The sequence below is a fragment of the Leptinotarsa decemlineata genome, unplaced genomic scaffold (genome assembly GCF_025532065.1).
Source record: "Leptinotarsa decemlineata unplaced genomic scaffold, Ldec_3_MD MMD2_tig00026340_RagTag_RagTag, whole genome shotgun sequence".
NCBI classification, from domain to species: domain Eukaryota; kingdom Metazoa; phylum Arthropoda; class Insecta; order Coleoptera; family Chrysomelidae; genus Leptinotarsa; species Leptinotarsa decemlineata.
This window is the reverse complement of record NW_027412694.1, coordinates 5,663,687-5,685,956: the sequence shown is the minus strand read 5'-3', so window position 1 is coordinate 5,685,956 and position 22,270 is coordinate 5,663,687. Positions and strand designations below refer to the sequence as shown.

The 22,270-nt window shown below is 36.2% G+C and overlaps 2 protein-coding genes across 5 annotated transcripts in view; one reads left to right on the top strand and one right to left on the bottom strand.

Annotated features, from left to right (window-relative positions):
- Positions 1 to 22,270, bottom strand: part of LOC111502962 (uncharacterized) — a 493,652-nt gene that overhangs the window by 147,464 nt on the left and 323,918 nt on the right. The window lies entirely within an intron of this gene.
- LOC141485868 (uncharacterized) lies at positions 13,478 to 14,695 on the top strand. Its single transcript, XM_074183429.1, has 2 exons — positions 13,478 to 13,693; positions 13,758 to 14,695. The coding sequence occupies exons 1-2, from the start codon at positions 13,542 to 13,544 to the stop codon at positions 14,467 to 14,469; spliced, it is 864 nt and encodes a 287-aa protein (XP_074039530.1). The 5' UTR covers positions 13,478 to 13,541; the 3' UTR covers positions 14,470 to 14,695.

Genomic DNA, 22,270 nt, shown 5'->3' with positions numbered 1-22,270 from the left:
GTTATCACCCGAAGACGATTGTGTATACTAACAATCGAAACATCCTGAAGTAACTTGTCTTGAAATCTTTTTTAATTTTTAATTTTCATTTATTGTCAATAGTTTTAAATTTTCATCTTGTATTAATAGTTCAATTTTTCAATTGTTGCTTGTATTTTTTTTTCATTGTAATTTCAGTTTGTTTTCAGCTAATCTTTTAATTTTTTATAGATTCTTTCAGGGATTTCATATCCATCTATATTATATTAGACAATGGAAGTCCGAACTGATAAAACGTGTTATATCAGGCGATCTCGTTGGCCAATTCATCTCTTCGGATATCTCTCGTTCAACCACTGTCGAATGTAACATATCCTCCTGCAAAAGTTAATTACGTTCTGCATCCATTTGAGTTTCTTTATCGTGAGTTATAAGGGGATCAATAGTATCTTCAAGCATTTCAAGGTATAGATTGGCAGTCAAGTTTTCTTTCAGAAATAATGAATCAATAATGGCATTTCCAAGAATACCAGCCCAAACATTAACTTTTTGTGGGTGTTCTGTATGCCCTTCCCGAAAATATGTGGGTTTTCGTCATTCCAATAGCGACAATTTTGAATATCAACATTGACCTTCAGAAAAAATGAAAACTTATTGCTGAAACAGATGTTTCACAAAACTCTATTCTTCTATCATGATCCTCCTCGTGAAGAATACTTTTCTTAGAGTCTCGCGTGACATTCCCATCTGTTCTGATACTGAGCGTAAGGAGTATGTGGGCTCTGCAGCAAATATTCCCAAAACTTCAATTTGAGCTGCTGCATTTGGTACTTTGGGGATTTTTTTTTTATTTGTCACTGAACCAGTTTCGTAAAACTCAGTCACTATGTCAAGCATATAGGGTGACTTACATTGCAAATTGGATGTCTTTCTTTGAAAAGACATGCCGGCCACGAGGGCTACAAATAGTCCTTGGAAGTGTCCCCTTTGACAATTGACCTGTTTTTTCGATTCCTCATGTTGTTTACTGGACGGAAGATATTGAGGGTGGGAAATTTTCAAATTGAAACCCTGTATGGGAATCAATTGAAAACACTTTCCCAACACCAGAACAAAACTTACGCTTACGCTACTAACTCTCGACGCGCGTTTCGCTAACCAAGTTAGCGTCCTCAGGAGATCATTATATCCCTGTATAGGATTTTTCATTGAGCGCTTCCTGAATTCAAAAAACAAAAACAAAGTTTGAGTGAGATATCATCGACATTTTTTATTCGTTTCAAAGTTCTTTTGATGACCGCTGTGGTATGTGGCTCATTCACATACACATGCAGCTTAGGAAAACCTCACGAAAAAAAGTCTAACGGGCTCAAATCGCACGATCTTGATAACCAGTTCACATCACCTCCAGGTGAGATAACTATGCCCTCCAATCGCTCGTGCAGAATATCCAATGTGGCATGAGCCTTGAGGCACGTAGCGCTGTCCTGTTGGAACTACATGTCGTTGGTGTTCAGATCATCCAATTCAGGCCAAAAGTCATCGACCTATAGTGTTCGTCGTAGACAGTGATGGTCTGACGCCGCTGCAACAGATTTCTGCAAAAAAGGCCATTAATGACATATTATTTTTAGGTCAAATGGGGACACTTCACAGGGATTCTGTGCAAATTAATACTTTGAGTCGCACATCTACTCCATATAGTAATGGGCAACTAAGCCTATTATGGCGCTACTAGATACATACACATCTACTGACTGAACCACGTGACAATTCTTTTCGAATTTTCAAGAAATGTAGTTTGATACATACCTATATAATAAATATTTTGTTTGATATTTAAAATAACCTTATTTACCTTCATGTAATCCTTCAGGCAGTTTATTATAGCTTGGCAAGTTTCCATTACAATTATCCCTATGGATTATGGTGATATAGCACTCATGAATTTTAACGTAGTGTTATTGACAAACGCTGACTTGGTGAGATAGCATCCTGCATCATAGTATCCCGTTTTTTAATTTTAGGTATAACTATTTTTAAAAGTTCATCAAAGACTGTACCAACTAGAGGCAGAAATTTTTGAAAATCACTTGGTTCACTACTTCTTAAATCATTTAATAAATGTTCATGAGTGTAGTTATTCCATTTTTTGAACCATTTCTTCATCCACCTGCGCTTAGTCTTATCGTTCCTTTTCGACGCCACAACTAATGCGATAACCACACAACTCGCTGTCTTTTTATCCCACATGTTGACTGCACAAGTGTCAATCGAGAACTAATTTATTTTTATTGTGCAATAATATTGCATCGTGTGGGTTGGCCTACTAATATTATTGTACAATGTATTGCGCAATATATTGACTCTAGGGGCCGCTTCAAGCGGCCTATAGACGTTCAATATTATTGCGCAATTTGGGTTGCATAATATTTAGACGGCGGCCCCTAGACTGTCAATGTCATTGTACAATATTTTGGTTTCTACAAAAGATTGTACCGTATGGAGGCGATATTGAAGGTTGTGCAATATGTTGCACAATTATGAGCACAGATAACAACAACATTGTGCAAACAACAGTCCCTACCGGAATTTTATGAAGTCGACATGTTAAGTTGTGAAGATTTGTGTTGCGTGATAACTGCCGTGGTCGCAAATCGTAAAAAAGATAAAAAGGGTCTCAGAAAAGTAGAAAATGGGACAAACAGTGGTTTATTGATAGGGAGATTACTATAATATTTTCTCTCCACATCCCACACAGCCGGAAGACCACGATACACGTCAATAAATTCAACAATGAATTGTTTTTTGGCTTTCTTGTCACTGATGTCACCAATTGAGAGGTCATTGCGCAATATTGCCAACATACAGCACAATATTATCCTGTTTGTACAATATATTTTCAAGATTTTGAAAATCACACAATATATTGCACAACCTATCAATATTGCCCCTAGACGAACAATTATATTGCACAAACCAAAATATTGCGCAATATAATATTGCACCTTTACGCCGGCCGCTTTACGTTGGCCGAACAGAACACCCATTTCGATAAACCAATATAAAATTTGCTGTTGATTTGTTGATTTGTTGTTGAATGCTGTATCCGTCCATGGTAATTTGCCAAAACATACAGAATAAATGACAACTAATTTGACAGATGTACCTTCAACAAGAATGTCGTTATCAATTGTCAATGTTTGGAAGTGCCTGTTGAAAGACCTTATAGTATTGAGGGGAGACCTAGACACCTCCGTTATATACGCACTTGCTGTGTTATACGCAGGTAACTTGATAGGTTTAAATGTTGAAAAAAAATCATGACTTTGATGTATTACGTTAGTTTTCATTCAATGGTTGATGATAGAAATCGTTGAAAAATTTATGAAATTCATTTTTGAAACTATTTTAGCTGATATATGATGGAATGATATTTAATGAAAATCCATAACTGAGGTATTCAAAAATTATTTTAGTAAAAATTTTACAGTGAAGTGTTTTTTGAATACGTTATTTTAGCTGAATTGCATCAAATATTATTTTCATACTTGCAAGTTTTCAAAATTTTCTTTTTTTCTTATCGGTGTAGTTTCAAGAGGGCCATCATGTGTTTATATGAATTTCATGATAATGTACAAACTAAACGATTAATTGTGCTATTATACATTAATTAATCCGAAGTCTCATGAAAACGGTTAGGATTTCACGGACGCCGAAATACAGTCCCGATTATAATTGTTAATAATTTTTCACGGTTTTTGATGTATGTTCTTTTACGACAAATCAACCTTGAATATATCCTAGAGTTTGATGAATAATGAAGAATAATGAAATAAAACTTTTGGAATCGTCAGAGAAAATAATAATGATGATAATGGTAATGTTTCTCTAACTATCGTGGCATTATCACGAGCTAGTTCATGGAAATTGCTACTTGGTTGGAAAAATGAGTCGACCGTGTTTTTTACAGTTTCATTATGTAAACAAAATAGTTCAAGCTCCACGTGAAATGTTGCAGTAATATTTATTTGATGTTATGATTATTACTATGAATTAGCTTGTCTTGGGGTGCCCCCATACGACAAATCAAACCACTAATTTCTTTGGAAATTCCTCCATTTCATTGAATGTATATCGACTGTGAAATCAAATTATTTTGAAGTCTACAGGGTAGCTAAAAAGTATGACATATCGAATATTTTTATAGTGGGACACCTTGTATTCAGTTACACTTTTGAATAGGCCAGGAAATAATAATATGATTTCATATAAGGTACTATGTACCTAACTATAACGGTTCTTTAGTTATCGATTTTTTTGTGAAAAAGGTACAGCTGGAAACTAAATAACATCGTAATGTATAGAAATCATCCCTTCGAACTCTGACTAAGCATAAAAGAGATTACAGGCTATTGGTCAGAATTCGAAGGGATGATTTCTATACATTTCAATGTTATTCAGTTTCCAATGGTACCTAGGATTTTTATAAAAAAATCAATAACTCGAAAACGGTTATAATTAAGTACCTACATAATATCTCATATGAAATGTAACGAAAGACAGGGTGTACCATTGAAAAAAAATACAACTTTGATATGTCACACTATTTTGACCTACCCTGAAGACTCCAAAATAATTTTTTTTGCAGCCTTAATCAATATAAATATAACGAAATGGAGGAATTTCAGAAAAAGATATGGTTTGGTTTACAGGAATTGTGTCGTATGGGATGTCCCTGTATAATATAATTATCAAATGGTTTCAATTTTATTGCATTTATTCGAAATGTAACATTATAATACAGACATCTAGAACTACATTTCCACTTTCAGTTAAGTATTTTTAGTTTCAATATAGTGACTGCTCACAGTGCTCACTGACAAAAATATTATTTTTATGAATTGGGAACTTCAAAGGAGTCTATCTGTTACTGCAATACCTCATCAAAATGTAGTCAAGAAAATTCAATCAATAGTTACCATTTTGAGAATGAAATTGACATTCCAAAAATGTTTCAGAAGGCAGAATGATCTAAAATATGTATTGACAAAATGAAAACCTGTAACAAGTAAAAAAAAATTAAAAAATATTTGAATTATATGTGGAATATACACTACTGATTCTAGATAATGAAATGACAGGAAAGTTTCCATACAATAATTATAAAAAACCGGAATGTAGAAAAATTTAAATTTATTGAATGTATTTCAACAACTGAAGGTTATAAATTTTTATTTCTACCATAATTACTGAACTCAGTAGGATAAGAAGTGCTTTTAGATCTCACAAAATGGTACGATTTATTAAAGAGAGCAATTGTTTCACCAGTAGAGGTGAAAATATCCTGTAATAATTATCTACCAGAAGCATTATTAGTAATAAAGTCGATAATATTGCAGAAAACCGATGGTTGCACGATGACACTACTTTTTTAAATCAAATAAAACTTCAATTAGTTTTTTGTAACGACAAATGCATACTGCCTGTTTTGATGATAGTGTACCTAACATAAACAGTTATTCAGACAACAACTGATAAAAATTAAGTGCTACATATGTATTATTTTGGTTTCAAATCGAATTATGAATTATAAAACACAAGACCTGAAATTAACGTGAGAAATTACACCGACGGTCTTGAACCAGTTTTTATAGTTTGGTTCTCAAAAGGAACAGCAAATTAGAAGTGTGTCTTCTAAGTGGGTGTTCGTTAATCTCGAACGATATTTGTTTTTCAGAAAATTCATCTTTGCGAAATATGTTTCATACACGTTTGTCAAGCCAAACATAGTGGCCAACGAACATTGTTGTATTGCAGTTAGTCAGAATACGTTGAATCACAATCAGAAAGTAACTCCCTGAAATGTCGGTGCTGAAGAGCAGAATGAGACCTCATAAAACTAATCAACTTGACCAAGCTGTCCATTACGTCTTTCAGTGTAGCACTAAGCATTCCACAAAGGGATGCCTGGTGAATTGTGCACCGATACGGTATTATACCCAAGTTTGTATCCCTGATTCTCTTTACTACAACTTTTTCTTTGCCAATTATTGCTGGGACCCCGTCAGTTGAAAGCGACACCATTTTATCATAACTAATGTTAGATTTAGTAATGAACTCATCAATGACCTCGAATAAATTTTCTCCTTGAGTGTTACCCTTCAACTGCAAAATTGCTAGTAACTCTTCTCTAAAAATCTGACACTCAGTATCAAGAAATCTTACGAAAATATACATTTGTTCATCATCAACAATGTCACACGATTCGTCAGGTACTATGGCGTAGCAAGATGCCTTTTGCCTTTTGCAAAAGTTCAAGAAGGGTGTTTTAATATCAGCAGCTAAAATTTCCGTTTTTCGTATATTACTTCTCGCTGATAATGGAATACTTTGAAATGCATCGACATATTTTTTTCCTTCAAAAAGTACCGTGACCACTTCCAACATACATTCCTTCACCATCTCAGAATCTGAAAATTGTTTTTGGTATTTATTAAGCGTCCAGTACACATGTAACGCTGCTTCTGTGAATTTTTCTTGCTCGCTCATGCAACAAACTAGTAATTTCGTGCTTTTCTTGTAAGAACTGAGATATGCATAGTTTTTCTTTACGAGCCTCACTGCCAAGAGGAAAGTTTTTGTGAAATTGCTAATGAGTGGTTTCGTATTGTTGCTTCAAATCACCACTCTTAACTATAACGAAAGTTTTATAAAGTTTAATATAAGGCACACTGGAATAGCTTGAGGCCTATCAGGTAGCGTAAAACAATATTGTTCAGTCCATTTTGCCAGAAACCTCCTATTTTCACTGTCCACTTTACGCTTCTTAAGACCCATATTAGCATAGGTTCGAAAATATTATGAAAACGCGAAAAATCACAAAACAAATGAATGAGTCTGCTTTCTCCCGCTCACACGGTCCGAGGTTCGATCTCTCGCAGTCCGCAAACTGACTACGGTCCGCAAAAGGACCACGGTCTGCCTGTTGCCGACTGTTGATCTAGTCTAGAGCAATTGATGTTTCCCTCAAAAAACTATACATATTTTACCTGACGAGGAGACAACAGAAATTGCTGATGAATAATGACATCTTGAACGATGAACATGAATTTTCGCAGGAATCGGAGGTAGGGCCGTTTTTTTTCTGATTTACATTGACACTCTGCGCGACGCGACGCTCACATTTTAGAAAAAACGTTCATGTTCACCACATTATTTCAATACGATTCTGAATAAATGCATCATAACCATGAAATAAAACAAGATTTGAAGTAACTGGGATTACTGTCATAAAATTTTGAGGTACCTGTATAACTGTAAATTCAGGAAAAAACAAACTATATGCACTTTTGTCTCTCTTCAATGAGTTTAAAATATCGTTCCTTCCATTGTAGTAATGAGAATCAGTAGTTGTTTACAGCTGATTCTCGGCCTCCCCCCACCACTATGACGTATTAATTGCTTTTTTTATTGGTTGTTGTTTGGTGAAGTTTTTTTGTTGTGCAGTGAAGTCAAGGCGTTGTGACCTTGAAGTGTCTGGTGCATGGATCGTTCAGATTTTTTTTTCATATGAGATTTTGTGTGTTTATGTGTGTGTGTGTGTGTGTGTGTGTGTAGGAGAATGCACGGTACAGGGTTTCATCATGTGCTTGTTTGTCTATGTACAAACATACGTCTGCATACTTCGAAGATCCTCCAAGTAATAAATGCTCCATCGGTGTTAGGGCACCAAGTTAGTAGTGGAGTGACGTCACAGCAATAACCGTTCAACGGCTAGAGAGCGACATGTTCACTCCACGACGTGTGGCAGAGTAATGCGTATTCATCGGTCTGCCCTCACCTCTCCTGAAGCGATGAAGGTTCGCTCTAGCCCCGCTATCGATGGTGACACAACGGCAGCCGAGGACTGTTTGCCTAGCGTCTACCCTCTCCGAGACCGCAACGACCACTGCTTGCTCGTATATCGACATCTGTTATCGCATTCAGTTGGGAGGTAATCTTGGCGCATGTAGTTGAGAAGTGGGGTTGGCTATGACGTCTTGACGGGTCCTATCAGAGTGTATTTAAGAAGCGTACGAGTGTTGGCTATGTCAGTTTACATCAAGTGAGTTAGTGAGAACTATTATATAAAATGTATTCCTGTGACTGTGGTAAATCTTTCACTCGTAGTGATAATCTTCGTCGGCATCAGCTCCAGAGTTGCCAAGGAGGGCCTGCAGTGAAACGGGTGAGAGTGGATAATGCAACACCTATGTATACGTGCAATTGTTGTAATGTGACAATTCCTATGAGCCAAGTGAATTCTCACCGAAGAACCATGAGTCATAAAAATAATGCATGTGTTCAATTGTCTGACGGTGTTCAAATTATAACGAATGCATTCAATTGCCGCATTGCTACATACAGGGTGGAGAGTTCGATTGTAACCAGTGACTACATTTCATTTTTCAATAAGATTAGGCAGAAGGTCATTGAATTACTGGAATCAGCCATCAGGATCCATAAAAGCATCAAGGTGAATATGGAAGTTTTTGGGAATTATATTCTTCAGACTGATGATTCGAGGGACACGAAGTCATTTAATTCCCAAAATAAAATAGTGGACCAATCTTCAGATTTGAATGCTGTTTTTGATGGATTCCGTGATGTAATTGTGGCACAAACGACTGAGTTCCAGGATCGTGACTCAGGTATTTATTTTTTAAAAATTTCAATAAGATTGAATAGTAATATTTTTTTTTTTTTATAATTCAGGTTGGACTTGTGAAAAAATATTGTTTCTCGAGGTCAACATTAATAAATACAGTCCACTGGAAGGACGTTCATATGTGAAGCTGCCTCAATGTATTCAATGGAAGAAAGCTGTTGTGAATGTTCGTAATGAAGATCAATATTGTTTTGCTTGGGCTATAACATCAGCATTATATCCTGCAGATAGTCGAGTGTCCGAACTTACGTCATATCCACATTTTTCCACTGTTTTAGATGTCACAGGTATGGATTTTCCGGTTAAAGTTAATAATAAGAGTATCGAAATATTCGAAGATAGGAATGATATTTCAATTAATGTTTACGGTTTAGAGAGTACATTTGAGAAGGGTAAAATGAAGTATGAAGTGATTGGTCCATTGCGATACTCACAGAGAAGACTCCGGAGACATGTCAATTTGTTGTTTATAACTGATGACTCCGGTAATGGTCACTATTGTTGGATCAAAGATCTTTCAAGATTAGTTTCTAATCAACTATCAGCTCATAGACAGAAAAAATATTTTTGTGACGGATGTTTGATATATTTTTCTGATGAGAGATTGCTTTTACGTCATAATATGTATGATTGTAATCACATTAGTACCACAACACCAACTACTAATTTAAAGATCAATAAATATGGTAGAATGGTTGCGGAAAATAAACTAATGTTTGAAAACTTTGAGAGGCAAATGAGGGTGCCATTTGTAGTGTATGCTGATTTTGAATCAGTGCTTAAACCGATTCATGTGAATGAGCCAAATCCTGGAAGTTCATACACGATTAAAACATTCAAACATGCCCCATATTCATTTGCTTATTTGATAAAGTGTTCATATAATGATGATTTGACAAAATTTGTTACATATAGGGGTGTAGATGCAGCTCAGAAATTTGTGAGTAGCATTGAAGATGATTTGAAAGAGATACATGAAAATCATCTCAGAAACCCTAAACCAATGGATACACAAACTGTCGAAGAAGAAGAACAGTTTGTTGCAGCCAGAACTTGTGGTATATGTAATAAAGCATTTACTGATGGTGACGTCAAAGTAAGAGATCATTGTCATGTCACAGGAAAGAAAAGATCACATGCCGCTCACTCGAAATGTAATTTAAATTTCAAAATACCAAACTTCATACCTATCATTTTTCATAATTTAAGTGGTTATGATTGTCATTTATTCATAAAAGAATTGTATAGGAATAAAGAGAAAGTTGATGTTATCCCGCAAACTAAAGAGAAATATATATCTTTCACGAAGCATCTCTTTACACACAGCTATACCGATAAAGATGGTGTGGTTAGGAAGAATTATCTCAAAATGAGATTTATCGATAGTTATAAATTTATGACTAATTCGTTGGAGAAGTTGGGTGCAAACTTGACCTCCGATCAATGTTTGGAGATGCACAAACATTTCCCACAAATTGAGAAATTCAATTTGATGAGACAGAAAGGTGTATTTCCATATAGTTTTGTTGATGACATTGACAAATTGAATTATCCATTACTTCCGACAAAAAATCAGTTTTATGACACACTCAATTGTGAACATATATCGGAAACTGATTATGATAGGGCTAGAAAAGTTTGGAATTTATTCGAGTGTCAGAATTTGGGGGAATACTCTGATTTGTATTTGAAGTCGGATGTATTGCTACTATGTGATATTTTTGAAAACTTCCGCACCACAAGTTTAGAGATATATAACTTAGATCCGGCACAATATTACACTGCACCTGGATTATCATGGGATGCCATGTTGAAGTTCACTAATGTTGAATTGGAATTACTAACTGACATTGATATGATTCACTTTTTTCAAAAAGGTATACGAGGTGGAATTAGTCAATGTAGCGAGAGGAAACATATAGCAAATAATAGATTTTTACCCAATTATAATCCCAACGAACCTTCCACATTCATTACATATTTAGATGCAACAAATCTATACGGTCACAGTATGTCACAACCTCTACCAACAAGTGAATTTACATGGTTGACACCAAATGAAATTCTTAATCTCGATGTGATGGATGTGAGTACTGATAGTCCGTATGGGTATGTATTTGAAGTGGACATTCATTATCCACAAGAGTTGCATGATAAACATTCTGACCTTCCATTTTTAGTCGAAAAAATAATACCACCTCGTACACAATCGAAAATTCCCAAATTAATTCCAAATTTGAATGATAAAAGAAAATATATTGTTCATTATAGGAATCTACAGCAAGCTGTCAAAAATGGATTGATTGTAATGAATACACATAGAGTATTGAAATTCAAACAATCATGCTGGATGAAACCCTATATAGATCTTAATACTGAAATGCGTAATAGGTCTAACAACAAATCTGTTAAAGATTTCTATAAACTAATGAATAATGCGGTGTATGGAAAGACAATGGAGAATGTAGATAATCGAATTGATGTTAGACTCGTTACACATTGGGAAAATATAAAGAAAAATATAGGTGCCAGCACTCTCATAGCCAAACCAAATTTCAAAAATTGTTCAATTTTCACTGATAATTTCGTTGCCATTCAATTGGGTAGAGTGAAGGTTCATTACGATAAACCATTATATTTGGGATTTTCCATATTAGAATTATCTAAAACAGTCATGTATGACTTTTTCTATGGATGCATCAAACAACACTTTGATGAAAATGTCTCTTTACTTTACACAGATACCGACTCGCTCATTCTTAAAGTAAACACAGAAAATTTTATGAATTCATAAAAACTAACATAAGTAGATTTGATACATCCAATTACAGTATAGTTAACCAATTCAATATTCCAGTAACAAGTTCAGTCTTGGTAACTTCAAAGATGAATTTCCAAATGATCCAATCATGAGTTTTTATGGTACAGGTGCTAAAGCATATTATGTGAAATCTGTTGATGGTGAATTTAAGAAAGCCAAAGGGGTTAAACGATCTGTAATAAAGAATGAATTGACATGCGAAGATTATCAAAAAATCGTCGAACAAGGTGGTATGATATTCAGAAAGATGAATTCATTTAGAAGCGTGTTACATGATATGTATACTGAATTAAAAAATAAAGTTGCATTATCATATCACGATGATAAACGATTTATCATTCCGAATACTACCCACACTCTTCCTTGGGGTCATAATGATATTGAATTTTATGAAAACGATCCAAATGAGAACATTCGTTGGATAAGTAATATTATTCAACAATCACAATCTCAGGAGACTCCATTGGATCAATTGATTAATTTATTATCTGCCGAGATCAATGATTGAAATATCATTCAATATCTTCAAAACCGGAAAATTCAATATTGATATTTATGTAGCCATTTATAATTAATAATATATGATAGAAGTAATGTGATATTAATGTATTATGTATGTATGTATATGTATTACTGTAATGAATATAAAATGATTAAAATTTTATTTGTATTATTTCTATTTCCCTAATCAATTACTGCAATATATAGTATAATGTAAATGACAGAAATATCAGTTTGAAGAGAATCATCGTAGAGTGCACAATGTCTAAAACAATCGATAAGTTTGGTAGAAAAAGAAAATGGGGTGGTAATGTCATTCGAGGTCCTCCTGGGAATGGTTTAAATTAACAAAAGATGGTCATTATGACATGCAAAGGAAAATATTGAAAAATACAAGTGAACCAATTGACAAGAGTGATTGTGTAACTGTATCATATCTTGAGGGGGAAATTAATGGAGCAAAGGAAGTTATACTTCTAGCCCTACAAGCTGCAATACAATCCACAATAGGCAATATTGCTCGGGACGCCCGGCAAGCATTTAACGATAAAATTGCAGAGGCTCGGATAACTTTCACTCGTAAATTTGACAAACTTACAAGTGATGTAGACATAAAAATGTCTGACATAACAGCGTCTACAAATAAAAAATTTGATGCTATGTCAAACATAACAGGGACTACAATGAAAAAGTATGATGTACTGGAACAGAGAGTTGAAGTATTGGAGAAAAACCATAAAGAAGTTTTGGAGAGAAACTATAAAGTCAGGCCATCATCATCAGGTGGACTGGGATATCCAGGACTGAACATTAATCCAAATCATAGAATAATACAACCAAAACCAAAACCAACTGATGATGTATTAATGGAACCAACATGGTGAATGTATTCCCTCGTTAGGTTAGGTTAATAGCTACGTTAGGTTAGCTGCATACTTACGTTAGGTTAGGTGTTAGGTTAGTATTCCCTCGTTAGGTTAGGTTAATAGTTACTGTAGGTTAGGTTAGGTAGGTTAGGTTAGGTTAGGTTAGGTGTTCGGTTGCATAGCGGTAGGTTAGCGTACTAGGTTAGGTTACGTTAATACATACGATAGTTAGGTGTTCGGTTGCATAGCGGTAGGTTAGCGTACTAGGTTAGGTTACGTTAATACATACGATAGGTTAGTGTTCGGTTGCATAGCGGTAGGTTAGCGTACTAGGTTAGGTTACGTTAATACGTTAATACGTTAGGTTAGGTGTTCGGTTGCATATTATGTTACGAACGCGCGCGCGAAGAGGGCGTAGATGTCTCTCCAGATGTCCCGCCTACCTGGGGCCGGAGGCCCCACCCACCTGGGCGGAGCCCAGGCAGTGGGCGGGGCCCGTTAGGGCCACGCCCCCCCCCCCCCCCCCCCGTCGCCACCAACTTTTCGGATACCCCGCCCCTTTCCAAAGCCCCGCCCCCTTTCCGAAGCCCCGCCCCTCCCCTCCCCGAAGCCCCGCCCCCCGACTCCCAACATTTGCGCATGTACACCCCTACCCTCATCGCGCATGTGCGCTCCCACCATTTTCCCACCGCTCACGCATCGAAGTCGATACCCTCCGGAGAGCACTCCACAACATTCAGTTCGAGAAGTCATCTCATCGAGAGCAGTCCACTCCACAACAAGGCAGTACGTTCCAACGACCAACTTGATATTTGAGTAAGTAAATTAGGAATGTTATTTTTTATATCAACTAACTTTGTATTATTTTCTTCTTTTTCAGAATGGCAACCAATACACAGGAGGTGAATAATGCTGTGGCGTCTATTCTGCCGGTGTCCGCTGACCAGGAGGAGGCAGCATCTTCGAGAGCGGTGACGGTTGACCAGCCAACCACTTCGCGTTCGCGAGTTAGGTGCAGATCTTCTAGCCCTGACTTATTCGAGGAGGAGGAGGAAGTCAGGGCTGTGAAGAAGGTTTGCCAACGACCTGCAGCAAAGGTTGGTCCTATTTCAAAGTACCGAGCTACTTGCAATAGGACTAATCCTTATGCAGGTAGTTTTTCGACCTCTCGTAAGAGGGCCTCCACACCAGCAGCAGCACCAGCAGCAGTGGAAATTCCGAGGAGTCCTTCTCCGGAGTTGGTGATATTGTCGCCGTTGGTGACGCGACTACCACCGCTGCCAGCGACACCGGCGGATCCTGAGGTGTTGGTGCCACAGCCTATCGGAGAGGTTAGTGAAAAGATGAGTGTTTTTCTGCAGAGATGCAAGAAAGCAGAACGAGCTGCCCGATCTAGCGAGGCCGCGTTGGTTACCATGAAGCGACAAATGGCTGAAATGGATAACCGACGGAGGGAAATCCAAAAGGAAATGGCCGAAATAGATCGGAATTATGCATCTCTGCAGGAAAGGTGTAAAGCAGAGACCTCTTCGATAAAGCTGTACAAAAAAATAGTGACAGTTATGGACACTCTTTTTGTAGATGAAGTGTAAATGTAAGATTAGTTTTAGGTTAGTTAGGAGTATTTAATTATGGTAGTTTTAAGTTTATATTTGTTAAGTTTATATTGAATAAAGGAAAAGGAAGTGAAATAAAGGGTGTACACTGTTTTTTGGTTTGGTACACATTGAACAATGCGATGGTTGGAGCATTTTTCTTCACTTCCTCTTATTATTATTATTATTTTTTTTATTTCAATTCCAAGTTCTTCTAGACAAATACCTCACATCAATTTTTGTGTTCTCTAATCACTTGTAAATAATTTCATGTGAAGAAAATTTAAAAATAAAAAATAGACATGTTTCATAGTGAAATCGACAAGTATATTTCATTTGTATTTTATCCATTCAAGTATCTCTTTCATTGAATATGTCTTATGTCACTTTGCAATTTACCCTACTCATTGAATATGTCTTATGTCACACTACAATTTACCCCTACTCAATGTTCCACTCCTCTCCCACTCCCTCTCGAAAGTATAAAAGTAGAAATCATCTGATGAAACATTCAGTTGATCAGCTAGCATCGAGATGGAACCCGATTCAACCTCCGAACCCTATAGCTGCCCGGATCAGGGGTACAACTTCAATTACTGGGATAACAGCCAGGTACAGGTTGTCTCTTCCACACGGAACCCCACAGTCCGCCATACGAATACCGGGATCACGACATCAGGATGCAAGTTCAGCATGTCACTGGCAGTGACGAAGGACACTTGGATGACTCGGAATATCCAGATCCTGACGGATGGTGGGACCCTGCTTATGATGACATTGTCCCAATGAGTAGCGACGACGACGATGATGACGACGACGACTCTGGTGATGATGCTGATGACGAGCTTGACGTTAGACGTCCTCCACCATCCCCTATCCTCATCGAGGATAGTCCTCCGCCATCCCCAATCCTAATCGATGATGATGTCCTCAATTCCGATGATGACATATAATCATCTACTCGTCCATCATTTCCTTTCCTTTCCTTCCACGGAGTACACACTTTTTGGTTGGTGTACACGAGGCACTGCGAGGCTGGGGCAGTGTCTTCCTCCCTTCCTCTCCCTCTTATTAGTTTTTTTTCCATAATAATCACTAGAATTTCTCCTAATAATCGCTCAGAGTTTCATTCTTGATGTTTTCGAATCTCAAACACTGTTCTACATTTCACCCCCTCCATTTCATTTCTTCCAATATAAATATAGCAACAATCCCAGTTCTATATCATTCTTCCACAATGTCGAGTACAGGACCCATCCAAGTACATGAAATAGATTCAACGTCTGATCATTTGAGTACAACCTTCGCTCAATTTCTGCAGCGAATCTATGATCTTCCTGATGATTTCGCAGAACGAGTGGAACAAGGTATTCAGGACGACATAGATGCTGTTGACGATAATAATGCGGATGATGTGATTAGTATATCATCTGATTCAGCTGATTATGACGACGACGACATCATGAGTATATCATCTGATTCAGATGACTACTATGAGGATGATATCATTAGTATATCATCTGATTCAGATGACGATACCATAATTATTGTTTCTGATGATGAGGAGCGTTAGTCCATATCATTGCATGGATTAATAAAAAAATAACAGCCCTTTTCAGGGCTACAATTAAAGACTGAAACAATAAAAAAAATGCTCTTTTCAGAGCTACCATTATACTTTCAAACAGAAACAGATTCATACCATTGTTAACATTATGTTAACATTATAATCTCAAACGAAATATATGTATGTGAAAGTATTCATCATTATATGCATATGAATGATTGACAAATGCCAACTTCAACTTTCATTTAAAGTAGTACTCATCATATGCATAGATATTCAATGACTATCAAATTCCAAATTTCGACTTTTCAGTCAAAGTAGTAATTTATTTGTCATATAATGTATAGATATTCAAAGACTAACAAATTTCCAACTTAGACTTTTATTAGTCAAAGTATTCATTTGTCACATAATCTATGAATACTAATACAACTAACTACTGTTTGTGTGAATAATGTAGCCCTGAAAAGGGCTGTTGTTTTTTTTTTGACCAGTAGGTCCACGGTTATTGTGCCCACAGGTTGGACATTATTACATATAATACATGTAGATACTCGGGTGAAGTTTGTTAGTGGCCTCTCGCAAGCTTCACACCAATTCTGTCCCATTTCCATAATTGAGACAGTGTTGTGGGTGTTGACATGGGCATACCACCCTCCATTATTGTTTCTATGCGAATAAAACCGAAAGCAGCACCAACATAGTTTTTTGTTCTCTCCATCTATTGTGCTGATCAATACGTATGCATCCAATGCACAATACAAATCCAAGGGATCTTCCAGTGTCTCACTGACATTGAGTGTTCGCATACCGATCCTCATAGCACCATCACCTTCAGTTGTGTCAGCTTCTATCCCTTCATCATCTCCTTCTTCATCCATGACCCTCTCAAACTCCATCACGTCATCATCTTCGTCGCTTTGGTTGGCCTCGTTTTCAACTTCGTCTATCTCATCTTCATCGACTCCAACATCTTCTGCTTCAACTATTACTTCCTCTAGCGGAACATTGACATCCTCATCATCTGATTCGTCTATCCAATTGTTTTCATCAACAGCAGCTATTCTATTTAATGCAGCATTTATTTTTGCAGAATTCATCTTGTTGTTGTTTGCTCACAGTTGTAGAGAGTGAATGAATGAACTCTAGGTTTGCAAGTCAACTTATATAGGAGGTGATGCGACTCCCACTTGACTCGTTTAGAGTGGAATAGTAGGAGAAGTTATCCCACTATACTTCCACATGATGTTGATTTGTATAAATAGAGATCGTAGGTATAGGAGAGAGCATTCAGAGTTTCTGTAAGTCATCTCTTAATATTTCTAATCGAATTAGTAAAAATGCCGTTTCCAAAAGAGTGGAATGAAAAACCAAAAGTGTGTGTCTACCCAATGATGATTGCAGGGGCTATTGTGTGCTACTTTTGTCAAATAAGTAGACCTAAGGATTCAATCAATCCATGTACTGGTATGTGTAGTTGATTGCGTGTTGCGGATTCAACTATCGCCTCCTTCTCATCCACCGAAGCGAACAAAATCGGATTATCGTCAACAACAGTTACAGTGTCTGAAGTGTTCCGAACCTATAATATTTAACAATATAGGTATCTGTAGAAATATTTGTGGTACCTGTGCTGCCGTTCCAACTCCACTGCAACGTTGTTTGCGTTGTGATACATATTCCATGAATTGTTGGAATCATGTATGCAATGCATGTAGAAGTACTTGGATCTGTGTGAGAAGGTTGGTCAACTCTACCCCAATAGGAGAATCCATTTTTTTCAATGTTGGTGTTTGACGCACGAGCAACAACTATTGAGGAATAGAGTCAAAGAACGTTCCACATCCACAGAGACATATTAACATTTTTCATTTTTTATTATCGTTATTGTCCTCTATTATTAATAAATATATATATTTTGAATTTATTGTATTATTTTCTAACATTTAAAAATACATGCATGCAACACAAAGTTTTCCTCTTAAATGACAAAGATTGTTACATGCGTGAATAGTTTAGTGAGAGAGCGCATGTGCCAGTTGATGAAAGAGCGCATGCGCTAGTTTATTTTTCTTCTATAAATGGTGAGGTCTCAGTAACATCATCACCTTTCCTATCCACATTCTATTGCTATCACATATCATTCCTCAGACCTTAATAATCATGAGCTCTATGCCGCTATTGATTGCTGAAGATGGTTCACCACTTGTTGATATCGATCAGACTGATTTTGAAAATATTCCAGTATTACATTTATCGAGTCAAGATTCGATAAATGATTTTGATATTAACGACTTCGTTAACTTTGCAGATGTGCCAGAACCAAATGAGCAAATTATTATTGAAAATCCGATCGTTTCGCAATTATCATCACTCAAACACTCTTCATCTACCCTTCCTCTTGGTGTTGATAAGAAATCTAGAACAATCAAGAGGAAGGTTACTAAGGCATCTTCATCGATTGTCACTGACTTTAAAGAAAAGAAAGAATCCAAAAGTGTTGTGCGACAGAAAAAACCCGCAACGAAAAGTGACAGATCGAAGAGGAAGCCAAAAGGTACTCCTAAAGAAATGAAGAGTGATTTGAAAGCTGAACCGCTATCTTCTTTCAGCCCCCTCCATCGGTTTGGGGAAATGAAAAGGAAAGCAAAATGCCGTCTTGTAAAGGCACAGATGACTATTGCTGAACTTGAAAAGAGTGAGCGAGCTATTAATGCTAATAATGAAACTCTTGAAGCATTAGATGCCAAGATTGCATTAGCGAAGGTTGAATTGGCTAGAATGTCTAAAGATGCTGATGAACTCCGTTCAAAATTGGTAAAGATAAGCAATTCCATCAACGTTCGAGAATGCAAGCTCAGGCTGAGCTTGAGGAGTCGACTAAGCTTTATGAGACAGCATTATCAGTGAGAGATAATTGGCAAAAAGAGTTGGATACTGCATTTCAAAGTGACGGCGATTAGTTTTGGGAATGATAATGTGTTTTCAATATCGTGAGTTGAAAAATATAAGCGGGAATGGAGTATACAATTAATTTGGTTTGGTATAACACAGAACATTGCGAATGGCTGGGGCAATGTTTAACCGCTGCAATATTTTTCAGTTCACATACTTATAATTGAAATGAAAACAATAATGAACTTTAATATTACTTTATTCATAAAAGTCACTATTATATACATTTAAACCATATTTGATTCATCAATCCAAGAATTTTGTTCGCTAGGAAGGCCTAACCACTTTACATATACTTTATTTTTCTTCTCTTCAACACCTTCTCAATCAGATATACGTCAGGATTCTCGGTTCGTAATAACTCTTCTTCGTAAAAACATCCTCTAATCGGCTGTTCATTCATATCTTCAAGATTATAAGTCGTTGGGATGGTTTTATTTAATTTTAACAATCTTGAATAGCTCCGTGGTAAAATTCGCAGTGTAAGACTTTTCAAAAATATGTTTGTATTTACTTATACGTACAATATCATTTAATTGGAATTTGGGTTTACTTTGTCTTCCTCCAATTCCATTGATACCCTTGAATTTTAATTTTGTTGTTGAATCAATCAACATTGATGGGTGCCATACCTATTGTACGATGAACTTTATTATTATATCTACTAGTTATAATTGGAAGAATATCAAGCCATTTGTGGTGACCTCTCATCGAAAATTCCTTGTAGAGCCATGCCTTTATTGTACGAATCACTCTTTCTGCTATAGCTGCCTTCTTTGTGCTAAATGTTGAATAATGATTGATATTATATTCTCGCATGAGAGATGAGAAGCTTTTATTGAAAAATTCTTTCCCTTGATCGCTTTGTATGTGTTTGGGGGAGTATTTGGCTTCTTTCAGTACATGTTTCATTGCATTAGTTACTGTACTAACTACCTGTTTTATCTTTAACTGCTACAGTCCACAGATATTTGGAGTAACAATCTATCACTACAAGTATATATCGGTATCCTTCATTACTTTTTGCATAAGGTTGCAGTTCAGCTAAATCTATTTGCCATAGATCTGCAAAACCTTTGATGGTGGTTATTCTTCTACGAAAATTACGTCTTGCAGGTTTATGTAATTCATTAACAACTTGTCGTTTGACATCACTTATTTCATTAGTCATTCTATTTCAATATGATTAAAGAGAAAAGGTGATAATGTTACTGCATTGAATGATGATGTGACAGTGATCATTACATGTGAATATGTTAATATATTATACCTTCTTCACGTAATTCTTCAATTATTGAAATTATTTCATTATCATGTCCGGTATCCGGCTGACTTTGAAGCTACCAATAGTCGTAGGCGAGCAACTAACTCTTTCGGTGAATTCCAGTACACATAATTCACAGGTTTAGAATTATATATTTTCTCCATTTTCACTCGTTTGAGTGCTCCACCAATTTTACTTCTACTTCTTATTGGATATTGTCGTGAGTCTAATAGAGGTTTGATAACTTCACGAAATTTTTTAGAATTTGTATTTTTAAAACCATTCTTCAGATGATATTGTTTATATGGAGCATTCGTTATTTTCAATATTTTGGAATATACTTGACGAGTTTCTTCATTATCAACATCTTGTGGATTCTTCAAAAAATCATATCATACAATTCTGGACTACCTGCGCATTCATATTTTTTCACTTTATTAGCATCCCAAAATGAAATGTTTCCATCTTTGAAATTTACCACTAGACTTCCCATTTTCAGCTTTTGTGTAATTGGATCCATACGTACGCCAAATGTTCCATCATATGCTGGATTTCTAGATTTTATATTATTCAAATGTTTCATCAAAAACATCTTCACCACTTTCATTCATAACAGGTGAGATGTCAGGATCCGAGGAATCGATGTGGGACGATGATGGTGTTTCGAATAGAGTTGTTCTCATATCGTCTTGAAGTGTGCTCGTGTCACTATTCACAGATGATACACTACCAAAAGATTGTTTTCTTCCTATTGGAGTACTCATGGGATAATTTGAAGTAGATTGAACAGTTCCATGATTTGGTGATAACACTGGTGATTTAGAAGTAGCGTTTGATGATAAAACATTCAATGGTTTCATTATGGGCTCATACAATCTTTCAAGTGTCGTACGATTTTCAATATTATCATTCTTGATAGAGTTGAATTTCTGCCTGACAGCTTCTGTTGTCTCTACTAGTTGACGTTTCAAATTTATTTCATTGTTTTTATTTTCAGGATCTTTTTTTGGTATTCATAATGCCCTTTTTTTTGAATTAAAGCTTAATTCGTTGGTGAAGTGACCACTACAATATTCAGTGATCGAATAAGTTCCAAAAACAAGATCATGGGTATATAAAACTATCGAATCCTTTGCGATATCTACCTTCATCTATTTTTCTATCCTTATCAATGACTAGAAATCCATATTGGTCCTCCCAGCATTTAACACACATCAATTGGAATTGTTTGAATGTTACATCGGGTGAAACATGATCTGAATAAATGTGATGTAAATTCGTCTCATCTTGTTTGAACATTATAATGAAATTGGTATTGTCACGCACTAACTGTTTGGGTACCCGTGAATATGTCTGTGCTAGATAAAAACAATCAACATCCTTATGACGTCCCATACAGAAATATGATCTAATAATATCTTGCTTTTCACATATTACATCATCGAAAATGAAAACAGAATTAGGCTTAGCGTCGGAGGGTTCCACTATTTCTGCATTATTGCTGAATGTATAAAAACCTAATCCTTTTATAGGTTCCAAAACACTTCGCAAGTACTGATATTTTAGGTTGATTGAGTGATTTCGAATAGAGATACACATTTCTAAATCTCAGTCCTTGTGGATGTGTTAATAGTGATATCATTGCATTCGTCTTTCCACAATTTGAAGGTCCTATAATGAGTCCTCGAACTGATGATGGAAGTAGTGGACCATGTCTGAATACCCTTTGTCATTCAATCCACAACCAAATTTTCTCATCTAGATTATCTACAGCAAACTTTTCTTTCTGTTTTACAATGCGCATCGTGCCGTGGTTGGAGACTATATAAATGTTATTAGCTTATTCATTTCAATGTGTACCATCAAACGATACGGACGTATTGAAAGTGATCGTAAAATTAAAAGAGGTTGTGGTTTTGTTAATGATTTAATAAACAAACTTCCTTTCGAATTACAACTAACCGGAGGTTATCAATACTGTGGACCGGGTACAAAATTGAAACAACGTTTAA